The sequence below is a fragment of the Callorhinchus milii genome, unplaced genomic scaffold (assembly GCF_018977255.1).
Source record: "Callorhinchus milii isolate IMCB2004 unplaced genomic scaffold, IMCB_Cmil_1.0 Scaffold353, whole genome shotgun sequence".
NCBI classification, from domain to species: domain Eukaryota; kingdom Metazoa; phylum Chordata; class Chondrichthyes; order Chimaeriformes; family Callorhinchidae; genus Callorhinchus; species Callorhinchus milii.
The window spans coordinates 36,934-59,597 of NW_024705094.1; the positions used below are offsets into that span (position 1 = coordinate 36,934).

The 22,664-nt window shown below is 46.0% G+C and overlaps 1 protein-coding gene across 1 annotated transcript in view; it reads left to right on the forward strand.

The window, feature by feature from the left end:
• The window catches only part of LOC103173183 (NACHT, LRR and PYD domains-containing protein 3-like), a 29,849-nt gene that overhangs the window by 5,569 nt on the left and 1,616 nt on the right, over window positions 1–22,664 (forward strand). The window contains exons 2-8 of the mRNA XM_042346161.1: window positions 1,065–1,146; window positions 4,480–4,956; window positions 5,926–6,092; window positions 6,548–6,719; window positions 6,808–6,873; window positions 7,892–9,691; window positions 19,994–20,080. Coding sequence (XP_042202095.1) covers window positions 4,866–4,956; window positions 5,926–6,092; window positions 6,548–6,719; window positions 6,808–6,873; window positions 7,892–9,438 — 2,043 coding nt within the window. The 5' untranslated portion in view covers window positions 1,065–1,146; window positions 4,480–4,865 and the 3' untranslated portion in view covers window positions 9,439–9,691; window positions 19,994–20,080. The remainder of the gene's footprint in view (window positions 1–1,064; window positions 1,147–4,479; window positions 4,957–5,925; window positions 6,093–6,547; window positions 6,720–6,807; window positions 6,874–7,891; window positions 9,692–19,993; window positions 20,081–22,664) is intronic.

Consider the following 22,664-nt stretch of genomic DNA (forward strand, 5'->3'; position numbering starts at 1 on the left):
AATCTCGCTCTTTATCTGTGTGTATGTGTCTGTGTATGTATCTGTTTGGGTGTGTGTTTGTCTCTCTGCCCACACTGTTTGCTCTGCCCATACCGGACTGTGAGTGTGTGTGTAGAGGGCAGTACCTACAGTGTGTGCTCTGCCTGTCCTGTGCTGAGTTTGATACCCGCAGCAATGAAGCAGCCGCTCCTGACAATCAGCTGTTAGTTTACATCAGGGGATCCAACTGGCGGCCCACACACTAATCCCACTCAAGAAACATTTCAACTTTGGTTCGCCAATACCCACACCCTGTCCACCACTTCCACTCCCACCTGTACTACCCCCAACCAACTCGCCCGCGCTCCATCCCCAACCTCGCACCTCTTTCCCCTCACAGACCCCCCTCACTTCCCCAAGCCCACCCTTCTCCACCTACAGATCCTCCTCCTTTGCAATCCCCTCCGCCATGCCCATTTCAGGATTCCCTGCCCCCTGTGACTGTCTGCCCCCAGTCTGCCCTTGGCCAGGCTGGATTGCATTGACAGCAGTGGTGCCCTACAATACTGCGGATCCCCCTGACTCATGAACTGGTTTGATTCCCACATCCCATTGCCAGGCATGTTACACTGAAGCCAGTTCAGCACCAACGAGACTCTTCTACAACAAGAACAAGAATAATAACAACAGCAACAACAAGATTACATTTGTGTAGCACCTTTCACGTCGGGAGGATGTCCCAATGCGCTGACACAGATACAGGGCGGGATTCTTTACTGTGAGGCTCTGGAATATCAGAGATAGTGTGCCATAGAGGTTGATGTGCCAGAAGTCTGAAACAAACATGGATTGTATAATTTGATGGCAGAATGCTATTTTTATAAAGATTGGCAATTGGGGTGTAGGATCCTTTTTATTCAAACCAATCAGATGCTTCCAGCACACTGATAGGAACTGCAGCCAACCATGGTTCAGAGAGGAGATCGGTCACCAGAAGTTGGGCAGACAGACAGACAGCAGCACATTTGTAGATTACTGTGTCTGAGGCAGAACCATCAAGTGAACACATCCTTTTCTCTGAACAGGAGATCGGCAGCTCAGAGAGCGAGAGGCCAGGAGGAGGGAATTCACTCCCGTCAACAACTGGGCACTAAGAGCAGCACCGAGGTAGGCTCAGGGCATTAATTATCTCAACGTCATTTACATTAATGTTTAACCTCAGCACCAGGTCACTTTTGATCTGCAGATTTTTGGAGTCCTGTAGCTGATAACACGAACATAAATTTACATGGCGCCCTACACGCGGGGGTAGCGTCCTGGAGCGCTTGACAGTGGAGGAGTCTGCACCCAATTTAAGGGGAGAGGGAGGAATAGGTGACAGTTAGCACGAACACAATGGAAGGCGATTAGGCACGACTTGAAGGTGAGGAGGGAGTTAGCACCGAAAGTTTAACGCAGGCCCTGGGGGGTGGTTGGGTGTGAGGCAGGCGGGAAACTAGGAGGCCAAAGCCAGCCATGTGGAGACAGTGGTTGGCAAAGGAGAGTGGGGGAGGTGTGGGGGAAGTTAAGCAGATCGTACAGTGAGGGTAATGCGAGGGTATAAAATGATTTGGAAGTGATTGAGAGGATCTTGAAATTGAAGTTGATTTCTTGGTGGTTGGAGCACAGGCAAAATAGTACTCGCCTCCCAAATAATATGACGTGGGTTCGATTCCCGGTCCGGGCAAAACTTCAAGCAAGTTTCTTTACCCCACACACAACTCACCCCTGTTTACCGAGCTGTCATTAGGAATTCACTTGTTAGTTAATTGGTGGATGGCTTTCTGTGTGTAATAATCCATTCTGTCTATCTTCTGTCTGTCTGTATCTCCGTCTGACTTTGTGTGTATTTGTGAGTATCTGTATCTCTCTCCCTCGCTCTGTATCTATCTGTGTGGATAACTCTGTTTGTGTGTGTCCGTACTGTCTGTCTGTGTGTGTATCCGTATTTCTGTTTCTGTCCAGTCTGTATTTGTATCTATCTCTGTCTTTATTTAACTCTCTGTCTGACTTTGTATGTTTCTCTCTCTGTGTATCCCTATCTGTCCCTATGTGTGCAAAAGTATCTTTCTATATCAAACTCTCTTTGGCTGTATGTATCTCTCTCTCTCTCTCTCTCTCTCTCTGTGACTGTGTGTGTATTTGTATTACAGTCAGTTTCTTGTTGCTGAATCTCACTGAGGCCCATAAAGGAAATGGTTCATTTATGGAAACGCTGTTGTTCGTCTGTTAATAAAGATATAAACTGCAGTTCTGGCAGTGTGGGTAACTCCCTATTTATGGTGACACAACTGAACATAATACAACATGGCTTTACAGCTTAAATTAAGAGGATTTATACGCAATCTACATTCTCAACCGTCCGATTGTCAGTGAAAACAGTTCCATTTTGAGCTGTTGGTATAAGTTTATGGTTTATTTAAGCTGTGTTTGATATACATGTTGTTTATGCCCTTTGCTCTCGTGCTGTGACTATCAGCAGCAGAGGAACAAGTGGCTGTGAGTTCAGCTCTGCACATTCCCTGTGGTCAGTACACTCAGCACCAGGTTTCCTGTTTTTTCTGTATAAGCAATGAGACAGATGCAGAACAAGAAGCCGGGGATTTAGTTATTGACTGAAATTGCTCTGACTTCTCACTGTGGCCAACTGTGGAGCATGGAGGGCAGTGCCCACACTGTATCCCTTACCTGTCCCGGCCTGTGTGTGACACCTGTAGCATTAAAGTGTGCTTGTATGTGTGTATGTGTTAGTGCGTGCTGTGAATCTGTGTGAATCTCACTCTGTGTGTCTCTGTATGTCTCTGTTTGGTTGTATATCTTTCCATATGTATCTCTCTCTCTGGTTCTGTATCTCTCTCTCTGTATCTACGTGTGTGAGTGTGTATGTGTATGCGCATTAGTGCATGTGCTTTATGTTTATGTGTATGATTATGCGGCGCTTTGTGTGTGCATGTGTATGTGTCTGTGTACGTGTCTGTGTGTATATGTGTCTGTGTGCGTGTGTCTCTGTGTTTATGTGTGTATGTATATGCGTGCGGCGTTGGTGGCACACACCTGGCTTTACCCGGTCTCTGTGGTCTAGAGTAGTCATTGTGTGTGTTGTCCAGGCCTTTGACAGCTATGATAAGATTTAGAGAGAGATACACACATCACATCACGTTCATAAACATTCTCTCTGTGTGTCTCTATCTCCCTTTCTGTGCTGGTGTGTGTGTGTGTGAATATCTCTTTCTCTGTGGTGTCTCTCTTGCTTTCTCTCTGTGTGATTGCATCTCTCTTTGCCTCTGTTTCTCTGGACTTGGGTGTGAGCGTATTCATGTATCTCATTTGTGTGTGTGTGTATCTCACTGCATGTGAATGTGTGTGTCTCTCTCTCTATGCATGTGTGTAACTTTTTCTCTCTTCTCTGTACCTGCATGTTTGTATCTTTATGGATCTCTCCGTATCGCCCCCTTCTCGCTCTCTCTCTTTGGCAATAGCCCTTCATCTAACAGTGTGAATCTCTCTCTCTCTCGTTGGATGCCGGCATGTATCTCTCTCTGTGTGTCTCTCTCGGACTATATGTATCACTCTCATTCCGTCTGTGTGTCTGTGTGTGTAGATATGGAGGTGGTGGCACACACCAGGCTTTACCAGGCCTCAGTGGCTGAGAGCAGACATTTTGTTGTATCCCGGCCTGTGACAGCCATTTTGAGGGTCTGCTTCTCTGTTAATAACGATATAAGCTGCAGCTCTGGGCTGTGTGGGTAATGCCCTCATTGTGGTGACATGAGCGAACTCAACACACCATGGTTTTTCAGCTCAAATTATCAGAGGACATACGCCAAATCTCGATTCACAACTGTCCGATTGTCAGTGAAACAAACAGCCCCAGTTTGAGCTTTCGCTGTGTGTTGATGTTATATTTGAGCTGTGTTTGATTTCCGAGTTGTTTTTGCCCTTTGCTGTCGTGCTGTGACTGTCAGCAGCAGAGAGTGACAGAGGCTGTGAGTTCAGCTCTGCACATCCCCAGCGCCTGGTTTCCTGTCTTTCTGTACAAATTCTGAGACAAATGCAGAACAAGAAGCCGCGGCTTTAGCCATTGACCAAAAACTCTTTGACTTCTCACTGTGGCCAACTGTGGAGCAGACACTTTGTGCTCTGCCCCAGACTGTGCGTGTGTGCAGTGAGGGCGTGACCCACACTGTATGCTCTGCTTATACCGCTCTCCCTGTCTCGCACCCTTCCCTATCCCGCACCCTCTGTGAAATTGGCTGCTGCATTCGTGTACAAAATACTGATTCACTATAATTCACAGTAAGTGGCGAAATGCTTTTAGACATCCTCCTGACTTGAAACAAAACAATTGCAAGAATCGTTTGTACATTTATGTGTAATTGCGTTTTAGTGAGAAATCTGAGCATATCTAATTAATTTGCTGAATTTATCATAACGTCAATCTTGTGATTTACTTCATTGCAGGATACATGTCAAATGTGAGGAAGACGGACAGTCCATTGGAAACGCGAACCTGGTGATATTGCCAGAGCCACCACATCTGGATTTCCTTTTAGCCTTGTGACAGACGCTATAGAAAAAACGTAAATAAGGCTCAACACCTGTTGCGAACCTGACCAACTGGGCTGCACTTAGCAGCAATTGAGCAATTGAGCGACTTGTTGGAAGTTGCTGGTAAAGAAACATATCTCTAAAATACAGAGCCACGAGAAAACCAATGATTCAATTAAATGGTCTCCGTTACCATTAATAAACACATCCACATCTGGGGTGACTGAAACAGCGACCACATCTGGTGTTCCTCAACAACATTGTGATACGTTTTCACCACTTTGGGAGATTCAAGTGAGATGGCCTCTACGGAGCCTGAACAAAGTGCAAGAACACAGGGCATTGCTATGACCCGTGGTGGGGACCAGACACCACGCAACACACCAACAGGTAATGACTTCACTTTAACTGTTTTTGAGGAATGTCATAAAGAGATGATATTGAACAAAACTAAAGTGTTTATTAAGTAACTTTAAACACAAACGTGCACATTTATCGCACATACTTTGGAATTGGAAGGCCAGTTATTCTCTGATGGGGTTGAGCAAATTCCCAATTTGTGGAATGGAAGATCGGGGACTTGCTGAACCCACACATTTCAGTCTCAACATCTTCTTCCTGAGGGTCTGAACTCCTTCACCTCTCCGGCTTCTCCCTCAAACTCATCAAATCCGTGCGCATACTGGGTGTTAGGTCCGATCCTTTCTCCCCCACATTCGTTCCCTTAACAGACCCTTTTTTTTATCAACCCTCTACCACATTGGCTACCTCTCTCCATACCTCACATCTAAAGCAGCCAAAACCTTCATCCACGACTTTGGCACTTCCCTTCTGCAGATTTCCAATGCCCTCCCTGCTGGTCTCCACAGTTCCACCATACATAATATTCAATTCACTCCGCCATCCGGATACTGACCCACACAAAACTCTGCTCCCCATCCCACCAGACATTGCTTTGCTTCTCTTGCTCCCAATTTCCAAACTGATCGACGTGAAGATCCTCTCTCTCGTTTTCAAATCCCGTTATGCCACTGAGAGGTAGAATCTGTTTCCACTGGCGGGTGGGTCAGTAAACAGGGAAATATACGGAAGATAATTTGCTAAAGATCTGGAGGCGAGTCCTGCAGTGGATTGTTAGGCTGGACTATGAAGCCAAAGCCCTGATGTGGAGCTTGAATGATACCAACTGTGCCAGGCTGATTGCTGTCTGACTTCAGCTTCTAAACAATGTTTTAGGCCAACTGAGGTTTATTTATTCTGGGCTTTTGTAACAATCAACTTGGTTATACATCCTGAAACATGTTTCAGGGAATAATAAGAAAATATTGTCTGACTAACGTTTTTATTGGTCGCTCACAGGTACAAATACTTTATTCACTGAGACTCTGGCACTCTACGACGAATACCAGCTGCACAGACTGACAAAATTCTACCGGGACAGATTGGGACAGGCCATTGAGGAAGGCGTCGAGGACATCAGCTCAAGGCTGACACAGAAGGAATGTTTCAGCCCCCAGGAGCACAAAGTAGGTTTCACTCAGATTGTAACATTTCCCTTTCATTTGTTCAGGTCTCACAAAGACCATGCCTGACTGCATGGCCGATGTACTGCATTACCAGGAAATCAATAGAACAGTAAATAACCTGGTAATATACCAGGTATGTTATAGAGCAAGTCATGCACTACATGATTCTGTTGGAGCAGTACAGCGTGGTGTAAGAAGTGTTTGTAGAACCGCAAAAGAGAGAACACATGTCGTGTTTGTATCGCGCCGTTCACATGGTGAGAAAGTCTCAAGGCACTAGAGAGTTGAAAGTTAGAACCCAAGCTGGATTTGAGAAGGGAACGGGATGGAAAATGATTAAATGAATCATCACAGCCGAAAGCAGTTTGTGGAGGGAGACTTAGCAAGTCCAGCAAAATCATCAATGGAGCTGCTGATCTCTCCACCTTCAATATATTATTGCTCACTCTCTGCAGAAACTCACTGAGCTCACAAATAGTGGGCAGAGGAGAGAAAGCTCCAAACTCCTTCTGAACCTGGTGATGGGGAAAGGTTCCCAGGCCCGGAAAGTGATGTGGGAATCCTTTGTGAAAATGAGGCTAACTTTGCCCAAACTGAACAAAATTATGACTGAAATACAGCAGCAAGGTAAGGTTTGATGTTACCCTATGCCTCCTTTCACATTTTACTGAGTCACCGTTCTTTCAAACTAATGTCATTAACTCTATTCAAACAGGTGCCAGTCTCGTGGATGAAGTGACGATTAATCGTAGTGTACCCGACGTCCCCAGTGATCTGAGAGGTATGTGACAGGGTCACGTTTCGAGACTTCTGAAATACAGTTTTTCAGTTTACCATTCACTGGTGATATTCAGAAAACATAAACGAAGAGAGGGGAGAAGGGAGCGAAGTATCGAGGGGAGAGGCGCGTATGGAGGGGAGAGGGGCGTATGGGGGGAGAGGGGAGTACGGAGTGGAGTACGGGGTAAGAGGGGGGTTTAGAGGGGAGAGGAGAGCAGAATATGCAGGGGAGAGGAAAAGGGATTATGGATGGGAGAGGGGATTACAGAGGGCAACGGGGATTATGTAAGGGAGAGGAGAGGATAGTTTGGAGGGGAGAGGAGAGGGGAGTACGAAGGGGAGAGGGGGGTAGGAGGCAGGGTAGTGTAGCGGAGAGGAGGGAGATGAGGATCGGTGGGGAGGGGGTCGGGGTGGGATGTTCCTTATTGGATTCTTAAATTATTTCAGCAAATATTAATTTGGAATGATCTTTCCACAATAAGTCAGAGATGACTTCTCACAAGTCAGCATACAATGGCCGAAAATCTACCATGGAAATTCAAATGGTTCAACACTTGTTTGCCTGGCTCAGATGGTGCTTTTGTTGTTTCGGAGTCAGAGGTTGTGGGTTTAAGCTCACAACAACAAGACTGTCTTGACCATCCAGTGCAGTTCTGGGATGGGCTGCATTGTCGGAGATGTCATTATTTGGATATTAAACCGAGGTCCTCTCTGTCTGTTCAGGCGGATTTTAAGATCCCACGGCACCATTTAAAAGAGAAGGGAGTTTATCGCTCCCAGTTTCCAGGCCAATAATGCCTCGAAAAACAGTAGTCTCTCATTTCACAGCTGTTTGTCAGACATCGCTGTGCACAAATTGGCTGCTCTGTTTGCCAAGAAAACACAGTTACTACACTTAACAACAAATCGTGTGCAGCGATTTGGGCAGTACTCCTGCCTTGAAAGGCATTACACTGAATCTAAGTATTATTGTTCAATAAGGCTGATTAATTTATGATTATTTAATGTTCTACATGAAGCCATTCAGCGACTGCACAAGGAGACGTTACACAAACAATGTGAGAAACTGGTAGTGAAGACCATCCTAATAAAGGAGAAGGTGAAGGAGTTTCAGTTGGTTGATCGCTACACGCAATTAACTATTATTTCTGATGTACGTGACCGGGAACTGGTAGAACATGAGCTGCTGGCGAGAGGCAGAGACCACGAGGAGTGGAGACAGAAGCAGCTCCGGGGAGAGCTGGAAAAAATCCGAATTGATAAACTGTTCCACAGCAGCTTCTCTGGAGGAGGTTTATTTTCCTGGATGAAAAAAGTCTACAAGAGAAGCGGATCTGGCAATTTCACAGGGACTTCCGCAGTAGTAAGTGGAGTGGCGGGGATTGGAAAAACAACCATGGTGCAAAAGATTGTCCATGACTGGGCCACAGACAAAATCTATCCTCACTTTCAATTTGTTTTTATTTTTAAATTCCGAGACTTAAACAGCCTTAACTGCAGAATAACACTGAGCCGCCTGATTGTGGAACAGTATCCGTACCTCAGTGGTGTTCTGGAGGAGCTGTGGAAACACCCAGAGATATTGCTCTTTATATTCGATGGTTTGGATGAATTTAGGGGCAGTATTGATTTCGCTGACAGTCGGAGAGACACAGAGCCTCAGCGCAGGTGCACAGACCCTGAATTCCGTTGTAAACTTTCTGACATTGTGTACAGTTTAATACAGAACAAGCTGCTGCCAGGCTGCTCAGTGCTGGTGACCAGCCGCCCCACTGCATTACAGTTACTGGCAAAGGCTCAGGTCAGTGTCTGGGCTGAAATCCTGGGATTTGTGGGTGAAGAGAAAAGGGAATATTTTCACAAGTTCTTTGAGGATCAGGAGGTGGCGGCTGCTGTTTACAGCCACGTGGAGGAAAATGAGCTCCTGTTCACCATGTGCTTCAACCCGTCCTACTGCTGGATCCTCGCTCTGTCACTGGGACCCTTCTTCACACGGAAACACAGCAACAAACAGCGAGTTCCCAAGACAGTCACACAACTCTTCTCCTATTATATTTATAACATACTATCACATCACAGTGTCAAGATGGAAAGCCCCCGTGATGTGATGCTGAAGATTGGTGAGATGGCCTTCACTGGAGTCTCCCAGAGAAATATTGTCTTTAATGATGAAGATCTGTTCAAATATAACCTCCAGCCTTCGCAGTTCCTCTCTGGTTTTCTCATGGAACTTGTGGAGAGAGAGTCTTCAGAGCACAGCGTGGTCTACACATTCCCGCACCTCACCATCCAGGAGTTTGTAGCCGCACTCGCTCAGTTCCTGTCTCCAAATCCAGGAAATCTGCAGAAACACCTGAATAAAGCTCACAGGGAGGAGGACGGCCGGTTTGAGATATTTCTGCGCTTTGTTGCTGGTCTCTCCTCCTCACGGGCAGCTCAGCCACTGAAGGAGTTTCTGGGGCCATTTGTCCATCAGACAACGCTTGCGGTGATCGATTGGCTGAAGGAGAAGGTTAAACTCAGATCAGAGACACAGACACCGTCACTGGGAAAAGGAAACTGCTGAACACACTCCATTACCTGTTTGAGTCTCAGAATCAAGCCCTGGCACAGCTCACACTGGGCTCTGTACACACAGTGACATTTGGTGACTTCTCTTCAGAGAAAGCATTGAGACTGACACCGATAGACTGTGTTGTGGTGTCTCAGGCCATTGGACTGTGTGACACAATAAAACAACTGAATCTGATGAACTGCTACATTCAGGAGGAGGGTCTCCAGCGTCTGGTTCCTGCTCTGCACAAGTGTCAAGAGTTGCTGTAAGTTACTCTGTTTGTAAATCTTAATCCTATTATTCTTATTTCAAAGCCATTCTCCAGGAATTCAATGACATTAAACACCAGCTGATCAATGGGAGATTGGTATCACACAACTGGAGGGAACAGTGGGTCACACTGTGATGGCCGTCACACACCACAGGCCTGTCCTGGGGGATTGGGATGTGAATGGCTGACATTCCACTGCACACCTGACTGCTCCACACTCTGAGCTCGTCGATGGCATTTCCAGGTTGCTGATGTTATTGGGATTAGTTCCTGACTCCTGACGGTGATGCTCACTTTATTGAATAAATTGTAACTTGATCCCAGGTCAGTCAGACCAGAGCTTATTCAGAGACACCATTCGGTTTTTCATGGTTATTCATACAGGAGATGGTTCTCCTGACCACAGAGTCTCTGACACACAGTCACCCTTCTAACCTCTAAGCCTCTGAGCTTCGCACCAGCTCAGGACCCCAGGGCTCACTCTCCTGAACCGTGTGGTTCGGCCGGAGGATTCCTGTGTCCTCTCCTCCTGGCGGCAGCTCCTCCCTCAGTGCTGTATTCCAGGGTAAAAAGACCTCCCGATGGCTTGGCCATCCCATTTATCCAGGGGCAGACACACACTCTCTCCAGTACAATGCTATAACACTGATACTATATAATTTACCCCAAACATTTCTCGCTCAGCCTGACATCAGTCTGACAGGTGTGGGCCCTGGTGAAGAGTCTCCATTTCCATCTCCTGAGATCTCACAGCCACAGAGATTTTCTTTCCCAGGTTTGGGGCTCACAGTGTTTGGATAAGGAGAGAATAGAGAGCTACGCTGCCCAGAACCTGGAGATTGCAGGCCGGGCTTCCAGAAGCCAAGACATTAGCCTAACTCACACACTGACTGAGGGTTACAGTGCTGCTGGAATAGACCCAAAGTGAACTGTGCTGCTGCCAGGACCAGGCACTGGGGAGATCCCACTGCATGTAGTCCCAGCAGCCCAGAATGTTAAGACGTCTGTCCAGATAAGGTGCTGTAACAAATGCAAGGCTTATTATTACGATTATTGTTATCTGATGCTGTCTCTTACACCAGCTACACTTTGTCTCCATAAACAGTTGTGTTTCTCTGTCTCTCCCACAAAACACACAGTCACTACGCTTTATAATATATTATTTCTCAGTCTCGTTTACTTTTTGTCTCTTTCTCTCTCTCTCTCTCTCTCTCCTCTCTCTCTCTCTAAGTCCGTCTGTATCTGTTCTTTTCTCTAAGTCTCTCTCTATCAGTCTCTCTCTCAGTCTTTCTCTATGTCTCTCACTCTCTCTTTCAGTCTCTCTCTCAGTCTCTTTCCCTCTCAGAGTTTCAGTCTCTCTGTCACTCCCGCTAAACACAGATTCACTACACACACATATATATTCTTGCTCAGTCTCTCCCCATCTTTCTTTCTCTCTCTCTCTGTCTCTCCCACAAAATACACTGGATATATATCTCTCACTGCCTTTTTCTTCCTATCGCTGTCAGTCTTTCTCCTCGTCTCTCTCTCGTTCTCCCTCATTCTCACTTTCTGTCTCTTGCTTTCACTCTCAGTCTCTCTCTCAATCTCAGTCACTCGCTGCTTCTTCCGTTGAGTCTCTCTCTCACTCTTCCCCACAAAACACAGTCACTACACTTTTTAATAAATTCGCTCTGTGTATGTGTCTCTCTTGCTCTCTCACGCACACACACAGTCTCTTTGCTTCTCCCTCTCTCTGCCTCTTTCTCTGTCAGTCTCTTTGTCTCCTCCTCTCTAAGAGAGAGAGAAAAAGCCTCCTACCATACACTTAATAATGTAGTCTCCCTCTCAGTCTCCCTCTCTTCACTAACTCTGTCTCATTTTCTATTTCTTTTGCAGTTTTTTTTCTCACTCATATTCTCTCTCTTTGTCACTCAGTCTCTCTCTCTCTCTCAGTTTCCTTCTCGCTCTCTCTGTCTCTCAAAGAAAAACACACAGTCACTTCGCATTTGCTTCCCTCTCGCTCATTCTCTGAAAGCACGAGAGACTGAGAGAGAGAGTAACTGCGAGAGAGAAAGAGACTGAGAGAGAGAGGTAGAGATTGAGAGAGATAGACTGACAGAGAGAGGGAGGTGGGTAGCAAGAGACACCCAGAGAGGGGGTTGGGGAGGCAGAGAAGCACTGAGAGAGAGTGAGTGAGAGACACAGAAAGGGAAAGATAATAAGAGCGCGAGTGTGACAGAAAGTTATAGCGATATACCGGGAGAGAGACTGAGTCAGAGGGAGAGGCACTGTGAGAGAGAGACTGGGAGAGAGAGACTGAGATAGAAACGGATACTGAGAGAGAGAGAGAAACTGTGAGAGAGAAAGATAAGCGAAGGACAGATAAAGAGAGATAGACTGAGAGGGAGTGACTACGAAAGAGAGAAAGAGCCTGGGAGAGATACAAAGAGAGAGAGAGAGAAACTGAGAGAGACTGTGGACAAAATATATTACAAACCGTAGTGACTGTGTGTTTTGTGGGAAAGACAATGGGACAGAGACTGGGAGAGAAAGACCGAGAGAGGAAGACTGAGAGAGAAAGAGACTGATAGAGAAACAAAGAGATAAACACTGAGAGAAAGGAGTAGAGACTGTGAGAGGAAATATAATTTGTGGTGACTGTGTTTGTGGGAGAGATTCAGCGAGAGACTGTGAGAGATGCTGATAGAGATTGAGCGAGAGGCTGCATGAGAGAAGGAGAGCGACAGATGGAGAGCGAGACTGAGAGTTGGAGAAAGAGACACTGACTCAGGGAGCGAGAGAAAGAGAGACAGACAGACTGGGAGAGAAACTGAAAGAAAGAGAGAGAGATAGAAAATGAGAGAGCGATAGACTGACAGCCAGAGAGAGAGAGGTAGAAAGAGCTAATGAGAGATAAACAGCGTAGCAGTGAGAGAGGGAGAATAAGAGACACAGAGCGAGAGACTTAGAGAGAGAATGCGAGAGAGACTGAGTGAGAGAAAGATAGAGCAATGGACAGATTGAGAGATAGTGTGAGTGAGAGCCTGGTAGAGAGAGAATGGGAAAGAAACTGAAGCAGAAAGAGAACGCGGCACAGAGAAAGAAAGACTGAGACAGATGGACTATGAGAGAGAACAAAATTGGGAGAGATAAACAGAGAGAGAGACTGAGAGCGACTGTGGAGAAAATATATTAAAAGCTGTGGTGACTGTGTGTTTTGCGTAAAAGATAGAATGAGAGACGGAGAGAGAAAGAGGCTGAGAGACACTGTCAGAGAGAGACAGAGAGATAGAGCGACTGAGATAGAAAGATTTTTGGAGAGCCTAAGAAAGAGACTGATAGAGAGACTGAGAGAGAGACACAATGAGAGACAGAGAGAGAGTAAGAGAGAGAGAGAGAGAGAGAGACTATGAGAGGATATATAACATATAGTGAATGTGTTTTCTGGGAGAGACATAGCGAGAGACTGTGGGAGAAACTGAAGGGGAGACAGAATGAGAGAAAGACAGAGCGATAGACTGAGACTGAGAGAGTGATGGGTGCGGGAGGGGGGTGGGTGATAGACAGACAGAGAGAGACACAGACAGAGAGACTGACAAAAAGAGGGAGAGATACAGACAAATAGAGAGAGAGAGAGAGAGGCAGACACACAGAGAGAGATACAGGCAGACAGACAGACAGAGAGACAGACTGACAGACAGAGATAGAGTATCAGAGTGACATACAGACAGACAGTCACACACCGACAAACAGACAGACAGACAGGCAGGCAGGCAGGCAGGCAGGACAGACAGACAGACAGACAGGCAGGCAGGCAGGCAGGCAGACAGACAGGCAGGAAGAGTGAGAGACGGACAGAAAGACGGACGGAAAGAGAGAGATTCACAGAGTGTCTGAAAGAGACTGAGGTAGAGACTGAATGAGAGAAAGACACAGCGAAAGGCGGAGACAGATTGAGTTGGAGAGAGGGAAAGACACTGTGACAGAGAATATATTGTGTATTGTAGAGACAGTATGTTATGGGGGTGAGACAGAGACTGAGACAGTGAGAATGAGAGAGAGTGACTGAGAGAGAGAGAATGACAGATTCCAGAGAGAGAGAGAGAGGGAGAGAGATGGAGAGAGAGTCAGAAAGAGAGATTGAGAGGGACTGAGAGAGAGCGACTTCATGAGAGAAAGAGAGAGTGAGAGGCAGAGTGACTGTGTGAGAGAGAGGGAGAGAAAGTGAAAGCCAAAAAAGAAAGAGAGGATTTGACTGAGGTAGACACAATGACCGTGAGACAGAGACTGGGGAGGAAATGTATCATAAAGTGTAGTGTCTGTTTGTTTTGTGGACAAGACTGAGAGAGGGACTAAGAGACAGAGAGATTAAGAGAGAGAGAAAGAGGCTGAGAGAAAGAGAGAGATAGAATGAGAGAGGAAATATAACATAGAGTACTGTGTGTTTTGTGAGAGACACAGAGAGAGATACAGTGAGAGAGACTGAGACAACAATATATTATAAGGCGCAGTGACTATTTTGTGGGAGAGACAATGAGAACATGTTAAATTGGTCATTTTCAATCTACCACTGTTTGTGGGACATTGCTGTGCGCAATTGGCTGCGCGTTCGCCCACAAATATACAGTCAATTCACTTTACAGTGTGTTCTGTGAAGCGCTTTGGGACATCCTCCCGACGTGAAAAGCGCTATATCAAATGCAAGGATTATTATTATTATTATTATTATGTGAAAGTGACTGTCAGACAGACAGAGACTGAGAGTGTAAGAGACTGACAAAGAGAGAGACAGATTCAGAAAGAGAGAATGAGAGTGACAGAGGGAGAGACAGAGAGAGATTAAGTGAGAGAAAAACAGAGTCAGAGATAGCGAGAGAGGCTCAGAGAGAAACGGAGTGAGAAACTGGGAGAGAAACGGAGAGCAAGAGATAGACTGAGAGAGAGGGTGAGTGTGAACATATTATAAAGTGTAGTGACTTTCTTCTTGTGAGACACAGAGAGAGACTGAGAGNAAAAAGAGAGAGATAAAGAGAATGCGTTAGAGAAAGAGAGACTGAGAGAGAGAGACTCAAATGGAGAGTGAGAGACAGTATGAAAGCAACTGTAAAATAAAATATGTTATTAAGTGTAGTTACTGTGTTTTGTGGGAGAGACAGAGAGAAAGAATCTGAGAGGGAGACTGAGTTAGAGAGAGAGAGAGACTGAGAGGCAGAGAGAGAGACTCTAAGTTAGATAGAGAGAGACTGAGTTAGAGATAAAGGGAGACTGAAAGAGAGAGAGAGATAGAGAGAGAGAGACTCAGAGCGAGAGACTGAGAGGAAGAGAGACTGAGAAAGACTGAAAATATATTATAAAGTGCAGTGCCTGTGTTTCATGGGAGAGATAGAGAGACTGACTTACAGTCGTGGAGTCCTGCAGCTCAGTGATTATAGCGCTCGCTTTACAAGTAAGAGACCTGAGTTCAATTCCAGGCACAGAGCGAAACCTTGGGCAAGTTTCCTTACTCCACACAGAGCCTAATAATAATCCCTCCGAAAAAACCAAAAAACAATAACAAATCGGTTATTTTCAATCCACGACTGTTTGTGGGACATCGCTGTACGCAATTGGCTGCCGCGTTCGCCCCCAAATATACAATCACTTCTCTTTCCAGTGTGTTCTGTGAAGCACTTTGGGACGTCCTCCCGACGTGAAAAGCCCTATCTCAAATGCAAGGATTATTATTATTATTATAAAGGTTTATTTAACCTGCTGAGCCCTCGGGGTGCGCGGGTGGAGGGGTCGGAGCTCAGCTCAACATCACCCGGATCTTAGCATCTTTCTCCATCTTCAAAATGGAATCATCAGATCACTTTCCGGGGGTAATAATCCCTTCGGAAAAATAATAATAATAATAATAATTTGGTCACTTCAACCCCCGGCTGTTTGTGGGGGCGTCGCTGGGCGCCATCGGCTGCCACGTTTCGCTCAGAAAACGCAACAACAACAAACATTTTCTACAGCGCCTGAGTTTCACATCGGGAAGACGTCCCAAAAAAAAACTCAACAATAAATTGGTCATTTTCAATCTACGACTGTATGTGGGACACTGCTGTGTGCAATTGGCTGCCGCGTTCGCCCACAAATATACAGTCAATTCACTTTAGAGTATATTCTGTGAAGCGCTTTGTGACGTCCTCCCGACATGAAAAGCGCTGTATCAAATGCAAGGATTATTATTATTACAGAGAAAGATCGATAAAGAGTGACTGAGAGAGAGAGAGAGATTGGGAGAGATTATGAGAGAAATATATTACAAAGTTTAGTGACTGTTTTGTGGAGGGTGAGATACAGAGAGTGAGACAATGAGAGATACCGAACGAGAGAGAGAGTCAGTGAGCGACTGTGAGAGGGAATGGAATAGACTATAAAAGAGAGAGTGACTACGAGAGAGAGAGAGAAAGAGAGAGCACAACAGAAAGCAAAACTGAGACACCGACAGAGAGAAAATCTGAGAGAGAGAGACAGTGAGAGAAAATATTTTAAAGTGCATTGACTGTGTGTTTTATTGGAGTAACGGAGAGAGACTGGGAGCGAGAGAGAGCGAGCCAGAGAGAGGGAGAGAAAGGGAGAAACCGCGGGACAGACGGAGAAAGAGATTCTGAGAGAGACTGAGAAACCGATAGACAGAGTGAGAGAGAGACTGAGCGAGAGCCCGAGAGCCCGAGAGAAAGAGAGGGCGAGGGAGAGTCTCGCTGTGAGAGGGAGAGAGAATGAGAGAAAGAGAGACTTAGAGGGAGAGAAACAGACTGTGTAGAACATATATTATGAAGTGCAGTGACTTTGAATTATGTTGGAAAGACAGTGAGTAACTGTAATGAGAGAGAGAGAGAGACTGAGGTGGGTAGAGAGAATGTGAGGAAGATAGAGACTGAGAAACATTCAGAGAAAATATACTGTATAGTGTAGTGAATGTGTTTTCAGAGAGATAGAGAGACCGAGAGAGAAACTGACAGAGAGGGAGACAGAGAGAGAGAGAGAGGGAGAGAGACAGAAACAGAAAGAAAGATTGAGAGAGAGAGAGAGAGAGAGAGACTGTCAGAAAATAAATTACAAAATGCAGTGACTATGCTTTGGAGAGACACGAGAGAGAGACTGTGACAGATAGAGAGAGAATAAGAGAGAGAGAGACGAGGAGAGAAAGTGACTGAGTGCGAGAGAGAGAGAGACAGACAGTAGGAAAGAGAGACTGCGAGAGAGCCATAAATATATACTTATAGAAAGGGACTGATAAGAGACTGGGAGTGAAACTATATTTTCAAGTGAACTTACTTTGTGATTTGTGGGAGAGACAGAGAGAGAAAAGAGAAACATTGAGGGAGAGAGAGAGAGAAAGAGAAAACGAGTTTGAGAGAGAGCGCGATTGAAAAACAGAGAGAGTGACTGAGAGAGACAAAGAGTGAGACTCTGTCAGAGAGAGAGTGAGAGAGAATATACTACCAAGTATGCTAACTGTGGATTGAGTGAGAGACTGAGAGACAGAAAGAGAGAGAGAGAGCGATCGGGAGATTGAAAGAGAGAGACTGAGAGAGATTCAGAGACGGTGATTGAGATTCCGAGAGAGAGAGACGGAGAGCGAGAGAGACTGTGAGGGACAGAAACAGTTTGCGTGTGTGCACGTGTGCGGGTGTTTCTGACTCTTGTCCCACAGTGTATGTTTGTTTTTGTATCTGTGTGTACATTCGTGTCTGTTTGCGGGTTCCATGTGTGTGTGTGTGTGTGTCCGGCTCAGACATGTATGATGTTGGGGCTTCCTCCCTAATCCTGAGACATTTAACTCACTCAGGTCAATGATTCCATGTGTATTCCCAAACGGCTTTCGCTCCCGGACCCAAATACATTTGTGGAGAAATCATGTCCTGAGGCAGTGTTTAGTTGGTAACTTTACAGCCCAAAACGTCTGTGCAAAATCCTCCCCCAGAATAAAGTCTACACAGCTTCAGCCCTGAGTTAGCCTGTGTCTGCTCACACACTGCAGTCTGAGCCCTGTAGCTCAGTGGTTAGAGCCCTCCCCTCGCTAGCGAGAGGGCCTGGGGGTGATTCCTGACAGATCAAAACTTTACGGCTGTTTCCTTACTCCACTCGTGTCTGTTTGCCTCACAGTCAGTCACAATCCGATTGTTAGACAGTTTGCAGATCGCGTTTCCAGGGTTAATAATCCACTCAAAAAATATTTCATGAGAGATTGTGAGAGAGACTGAGAGATAGAGAGGGACTGAGAGAGAGAAACGGACAGGGGATACAGAGACTGAGAGAAAGACTGAGAGAGAGAGAGAATGTGAAAGAAAGAGACTAGGGGAGAAGAAATATAATGCGTAGTGACTTTTTTGTGAGAGGGACTAAGAGACAGAGACAGAAAGAGAGAATGAGAGAGGCAGATAATGAATGGAGACTGAGTAGAAAAAAATCGAGCGAGAGACAAAGACAGAGACTGATATAGAGTGAAATGTAAAGAGTGAGACTGAGGGACAGACTGAGAGAAGAGAAAGAGGGAGAGAAAGAGAATCGGATAGAGACTGTGAGAAAGAAACTAAGAGGGAGACTGAGAGAGAGAAATACTGAGAGAAAGACAGACAGAGTGAGAGACTGAATGAGAGAAAAAAAAGAGCGAGAGACCCAGAAAGAGAATGACAGAGAAAAGCGTAGAAAGAGCGAGACTGTGAGAGAGATATTATAAAGTAGAGCGACACTGTGTTTTGTGGGTGACAGAGAGTTATTGCGAGAGCGAGATAGAGAGTGAGCGAGAGAGAGAAAAACAGAGAGTCAGTGAGAGAGACTGACAAAGAGAGGGAAAGAGACAGCGAGAGAGAGAAAGAGAGCAGAAAGAAAGGAGGAGAGAGAATCAGAGAGGCACTGAGAAAGACTGAGATACTGGGAGAGAGACAGAGAGTCTGAATGGCTCAGACTGAGAGATCCAATGGCTGAGAGAGAGAGACTGAGAGAGAGTGAGAGACTGGGAAAGGGAGACTGAGAGAGACAAACTGAGTGAGAGAATGAGAGATAGAGAGTGACTGCGACAGAGGGAGAGTAACAAACAGAGATAGACTCTGAGAGACAAAGTGACTCAGAGACACGGAGTGAGAGAGACTGTGAGAGTGAGACAGAAAGAGATACTGAGAGACACCGATACAAAAATATAGTCTGAGAGTCTGAGAGGAATAGAGACTGAGAGACAGAGATAGAGAGAGAGAGATAGTCCGAGAGACACACAGAGAGAGAGAGAGGCCGAGAAAGAGAGAGGCTGAGAGGGAGAGAGTTAGAGAGACTAAGCGAGATAGACTGAAAGACAGAGGCTTAGAGAATGAGAGAAAGGGGGGAGAGAGAGAGAGAGTGAGAGATCGAGATTGAGAGAGAGAGAGGCTTTAGGGCGAGAATGAGCGACTGAGAGAGAGGCAGAGGGAGAGACTGTGAGAGTGACTGTCAAAGAGAGACCGAGAAAGAGAGGGGGAGAGAGAGCGACATAGTCTTAGAGAGCGACTGAGAGAGATACTGAGAGAGAGAGAGAGAGAGAGAGACAGAGAGAGAAAGACTCATTGAGACATAAATGGAGAGAGATCATATTATAATGTGCAGTGAGTGCATGTTTTGTCGGTGAGACAGACAGAGAGACAGAGATAGTGACTGAATGAGATTGGCTGAGAGAGAGAGAGATCGAGAAAGAGAGAGGGAGAGAGAGACTGAGAGAAAATATATTTTAAGGTGCAGCGAATGTGCGTTTTGGGGGGAAACAGATAACAGTGAATGAGAGATTGAGAGGGAGTGATTGGGAGGAATTGCGGGAGAGATAGAGAAAGAGACTGAGAGAGAGACTGAGAGAGAAAATGATTCAGAGATACAGAGTGAGAGAGAGAATCAGGGACAGCCTCAGAGAGCCTGAGAGACAGAGACTGAGACAGTGAGAGAGAGAGAGAGAGAGAGACTGAGAGAAAGAGAGAGACAGTGAGAGAGAGTATGTTATAACGTGCAACAACTGTGATTTGTGGGAGAGGCAGAGAAGAAACTGAAAGAGAGACAAAAAGTGAAAGACAAACAAGGAGACAGAGAGAGACGGTGAAAGAGAATATATTATAAAACGTAGTGACTGTTTTGAGGGAGAGACAGAGAGAGAATTAGCGAGAGAGAGAGACAGACTGTGATGTGTGGGCACACGTGTGTGTGTGACACTGGTCCCAGCGCCTTGGGACTTGCTCCAAACGTGAAAGGCTCCTGTATATACATGTCAATGTGTATTGTGTTGTTACTCTATATTCCCTGTGTTTGTGTCTCTGTGTCCAGGCTGGAGGGCAATAATCTGGGAGATTGTGGAGTGAAGCGATTGTGTGAGACTCTGAGGAATCCGGAGTGTAAAATACAGAGTCTGTGGTAAGTAACGCACTGTGTCTCCAGAGTCTGAATGGCTCCAATATCTCAATGTGTTTATTGTGACTGTCTGATCAGTGCGGCTGAATATTGTGACAGGAATCGGTGTGACAGTGTGAGGCCACAAGCCATCGTTTACATCAAACTCTCAACATGTGGTAATGTGTCTGTGTGTCTCGGTGTGTGTGTCTCTGTCTGCGAGTCTGTGTCTGTGTGTGTATGTATATTTGTGTGTGTGACTGTTGTTAGAAACATTTGCAACTATCTCCAACAACGTTATAATGATCCGGTTCCAGTTTACCAATTGGTTGAGTTCAGTCACTATTTTCATATCAAAACAGCAGGTAATACACAAATAAATGAAACAATAAAGTAATACACAAGGCACAAAGCGGTACCGAGCGGATTCCTGTCACAGCACTGGTCGTGTCCCGCACTGCTCCGCTACCGATCCCGAGAGATATCTAACACACCTTTGTTTAAAGACACCTTAATATCTCCAGACAAAGCTGTCNTTTTTTAAGAAAAACAACTCCTTATATGGTTCTGTCTACAAAATGTTTCAATTCTCCGTTTAACCACATTATTCTCTCCTGATCAGTCCCTCAGTCCAGTGTGTAAGTTTGAACAGACATTCTGTGTCCCTGTAAGTCCTGACCGTGTGTTGCCATTGTTTTGGGCTCTGCCTTCAGTCACTGAGATTTGCCGCCTTTGCACTTCTATTTTATATTCTTCAACCACACTTTAACATTAACCCATTACAACACTGTGTGTATGTCTCTGTGTGTGTGGGTGTGTGTCAGTGCATGTGATTGTACCTGTGTGTGTGTCTTGTGTGTGTCTGGTTGCGTATCTGTGTGTGTGTGTGTGTGTGTCTTTCTGTGTATGTGTGTCTATGAATGTTGTTGTGAGTGTGTTTTTGTGTGTTTTTGAGTGAGCTGTGTTTTTATGGTGTATGTGCGATTGTGTGTGTTTGTTTCTGTGTTTCTGTGTGTGTATTTGTGCGCGTTTGTTTCTGTGTATGTTTGTGTATGTGTGTGTGCATTTGTGAGTGTTTTTATGTATGTGTCAGCACCTTGGGACGTCCTTCCGACGTGAAAGGCGCTATACAAATATTGTTGTTGTTGTTATGTGTGTTTGTGTATGTTCCTGTGAGTGTGTGCGATTGTGTGTGTGTGTTTGTGTGTGTGTTCCCAACTCTTCCCTTCACAAACTGCAGATCATCCAAAATCTGCAGCTCCTGTACTCCCACACACCAGGCTCCCCGACCCCATCACTCCCAACCCCGCCCGACCCCATCACTCCCACCCTCGCCCGACCCCATCACTCCCACCCTCGCCCGACCCCATCACTCCCACCCTCGCCCGACCCCATCACTCCCACCCTCGCCCGACCCCATCACTCCCACCCTCGCCCGACCCCATCACTCCCACCCTCGCCCGACCCCATCACTCCCACCCTCGCCCGACCCCATCACGCTCGCCCATGTCTCTCCGTTGTCCAGAACATCAAGTTCAAGATCCTTGTCCTCACCTTTAAGGCCATCCATGGCCTCGCCCCCTCCTCCCCTCTCTGACCTGCTGACTCCCTAACAACCTGCCTACTCCCTCCGTCCAGTGGGCTCGGGGCTGCTCCATGTCTCTCCCCCGACCCGCCCTCCCATCGGTGTCCGGGCTTTCAGCCTCTCTGCCCCACACTCTGGGACTCCATCCCACGGTCCCTTCGCCTCGCTTCCTCCCTTGTCTCCTTCAAGGCCGGTCTTCAGACCCTTCTCTACTACCGTGCCTTTGATCTCCCTCCCACTTTTCTGCCTTCCCCCAACCCTCCCACACCGATCCCACCACTCACCCCTTCCCTACCTCTGCCCCATGCTCGGTCCCCGACCCCCGACAGTTCAGCGCTTTCGGAAGTCCTCCGGACGTGAAGGGAGTTCTGTAATTGTCATTTTGTTGATGTTGTGTGTTTGTGTTCGTGTTTGTGTGCGTGTAAGTGTGTATGTGTGTTTTTGAGTGTATCTGTGTGTTTGAGAGTTTGTATGTGTATTTATGTGTGTTTTTGCATTTGTTTGCGTGAGTGTGTGTATGTGTGTACGTGTATTGATGTGTGTGTGTGTGTGTTTTTGTGTGTTTTTGTATTTGTGTGTGCTTGCGTGTAGGTGCTTGCACGTGCGCGATTTTGTGTGTATGAGTTTGTGAGTGTTTTATGAGTGTTTATGTGTGTTTCTGTGTGTATTTGTGTGTGTTTTTCTGTGTTTGCGTGTGTGTGTGTATTTGCTTGTGTGTGTTATGTTTGTTTGAGCGTGCATGTGTGTGCGTGTTTGTGAGTTTGCTTTTGTGTGTATTTGTGTGTTTCTGAGTGCATATTTGTGCAAGTGTTTGTGTGTATGTTTATGCATGTTTGTGTATGTGTCTGAATTTGTGCTTGCATGCNTTTTTCTGTGTATGTGTGTTGATATGTGAGTGTTTGTGTGTTTGTTTCTGTGTGTGCGCGATTGTGTGCGTTTGTGTATCGGTGTGTTTTTTTGTATGTGTTTGTATGGGTATGTTTGTGTATCTGTGATTGCGTTTTTCTGTGTGTGCGATTGTGT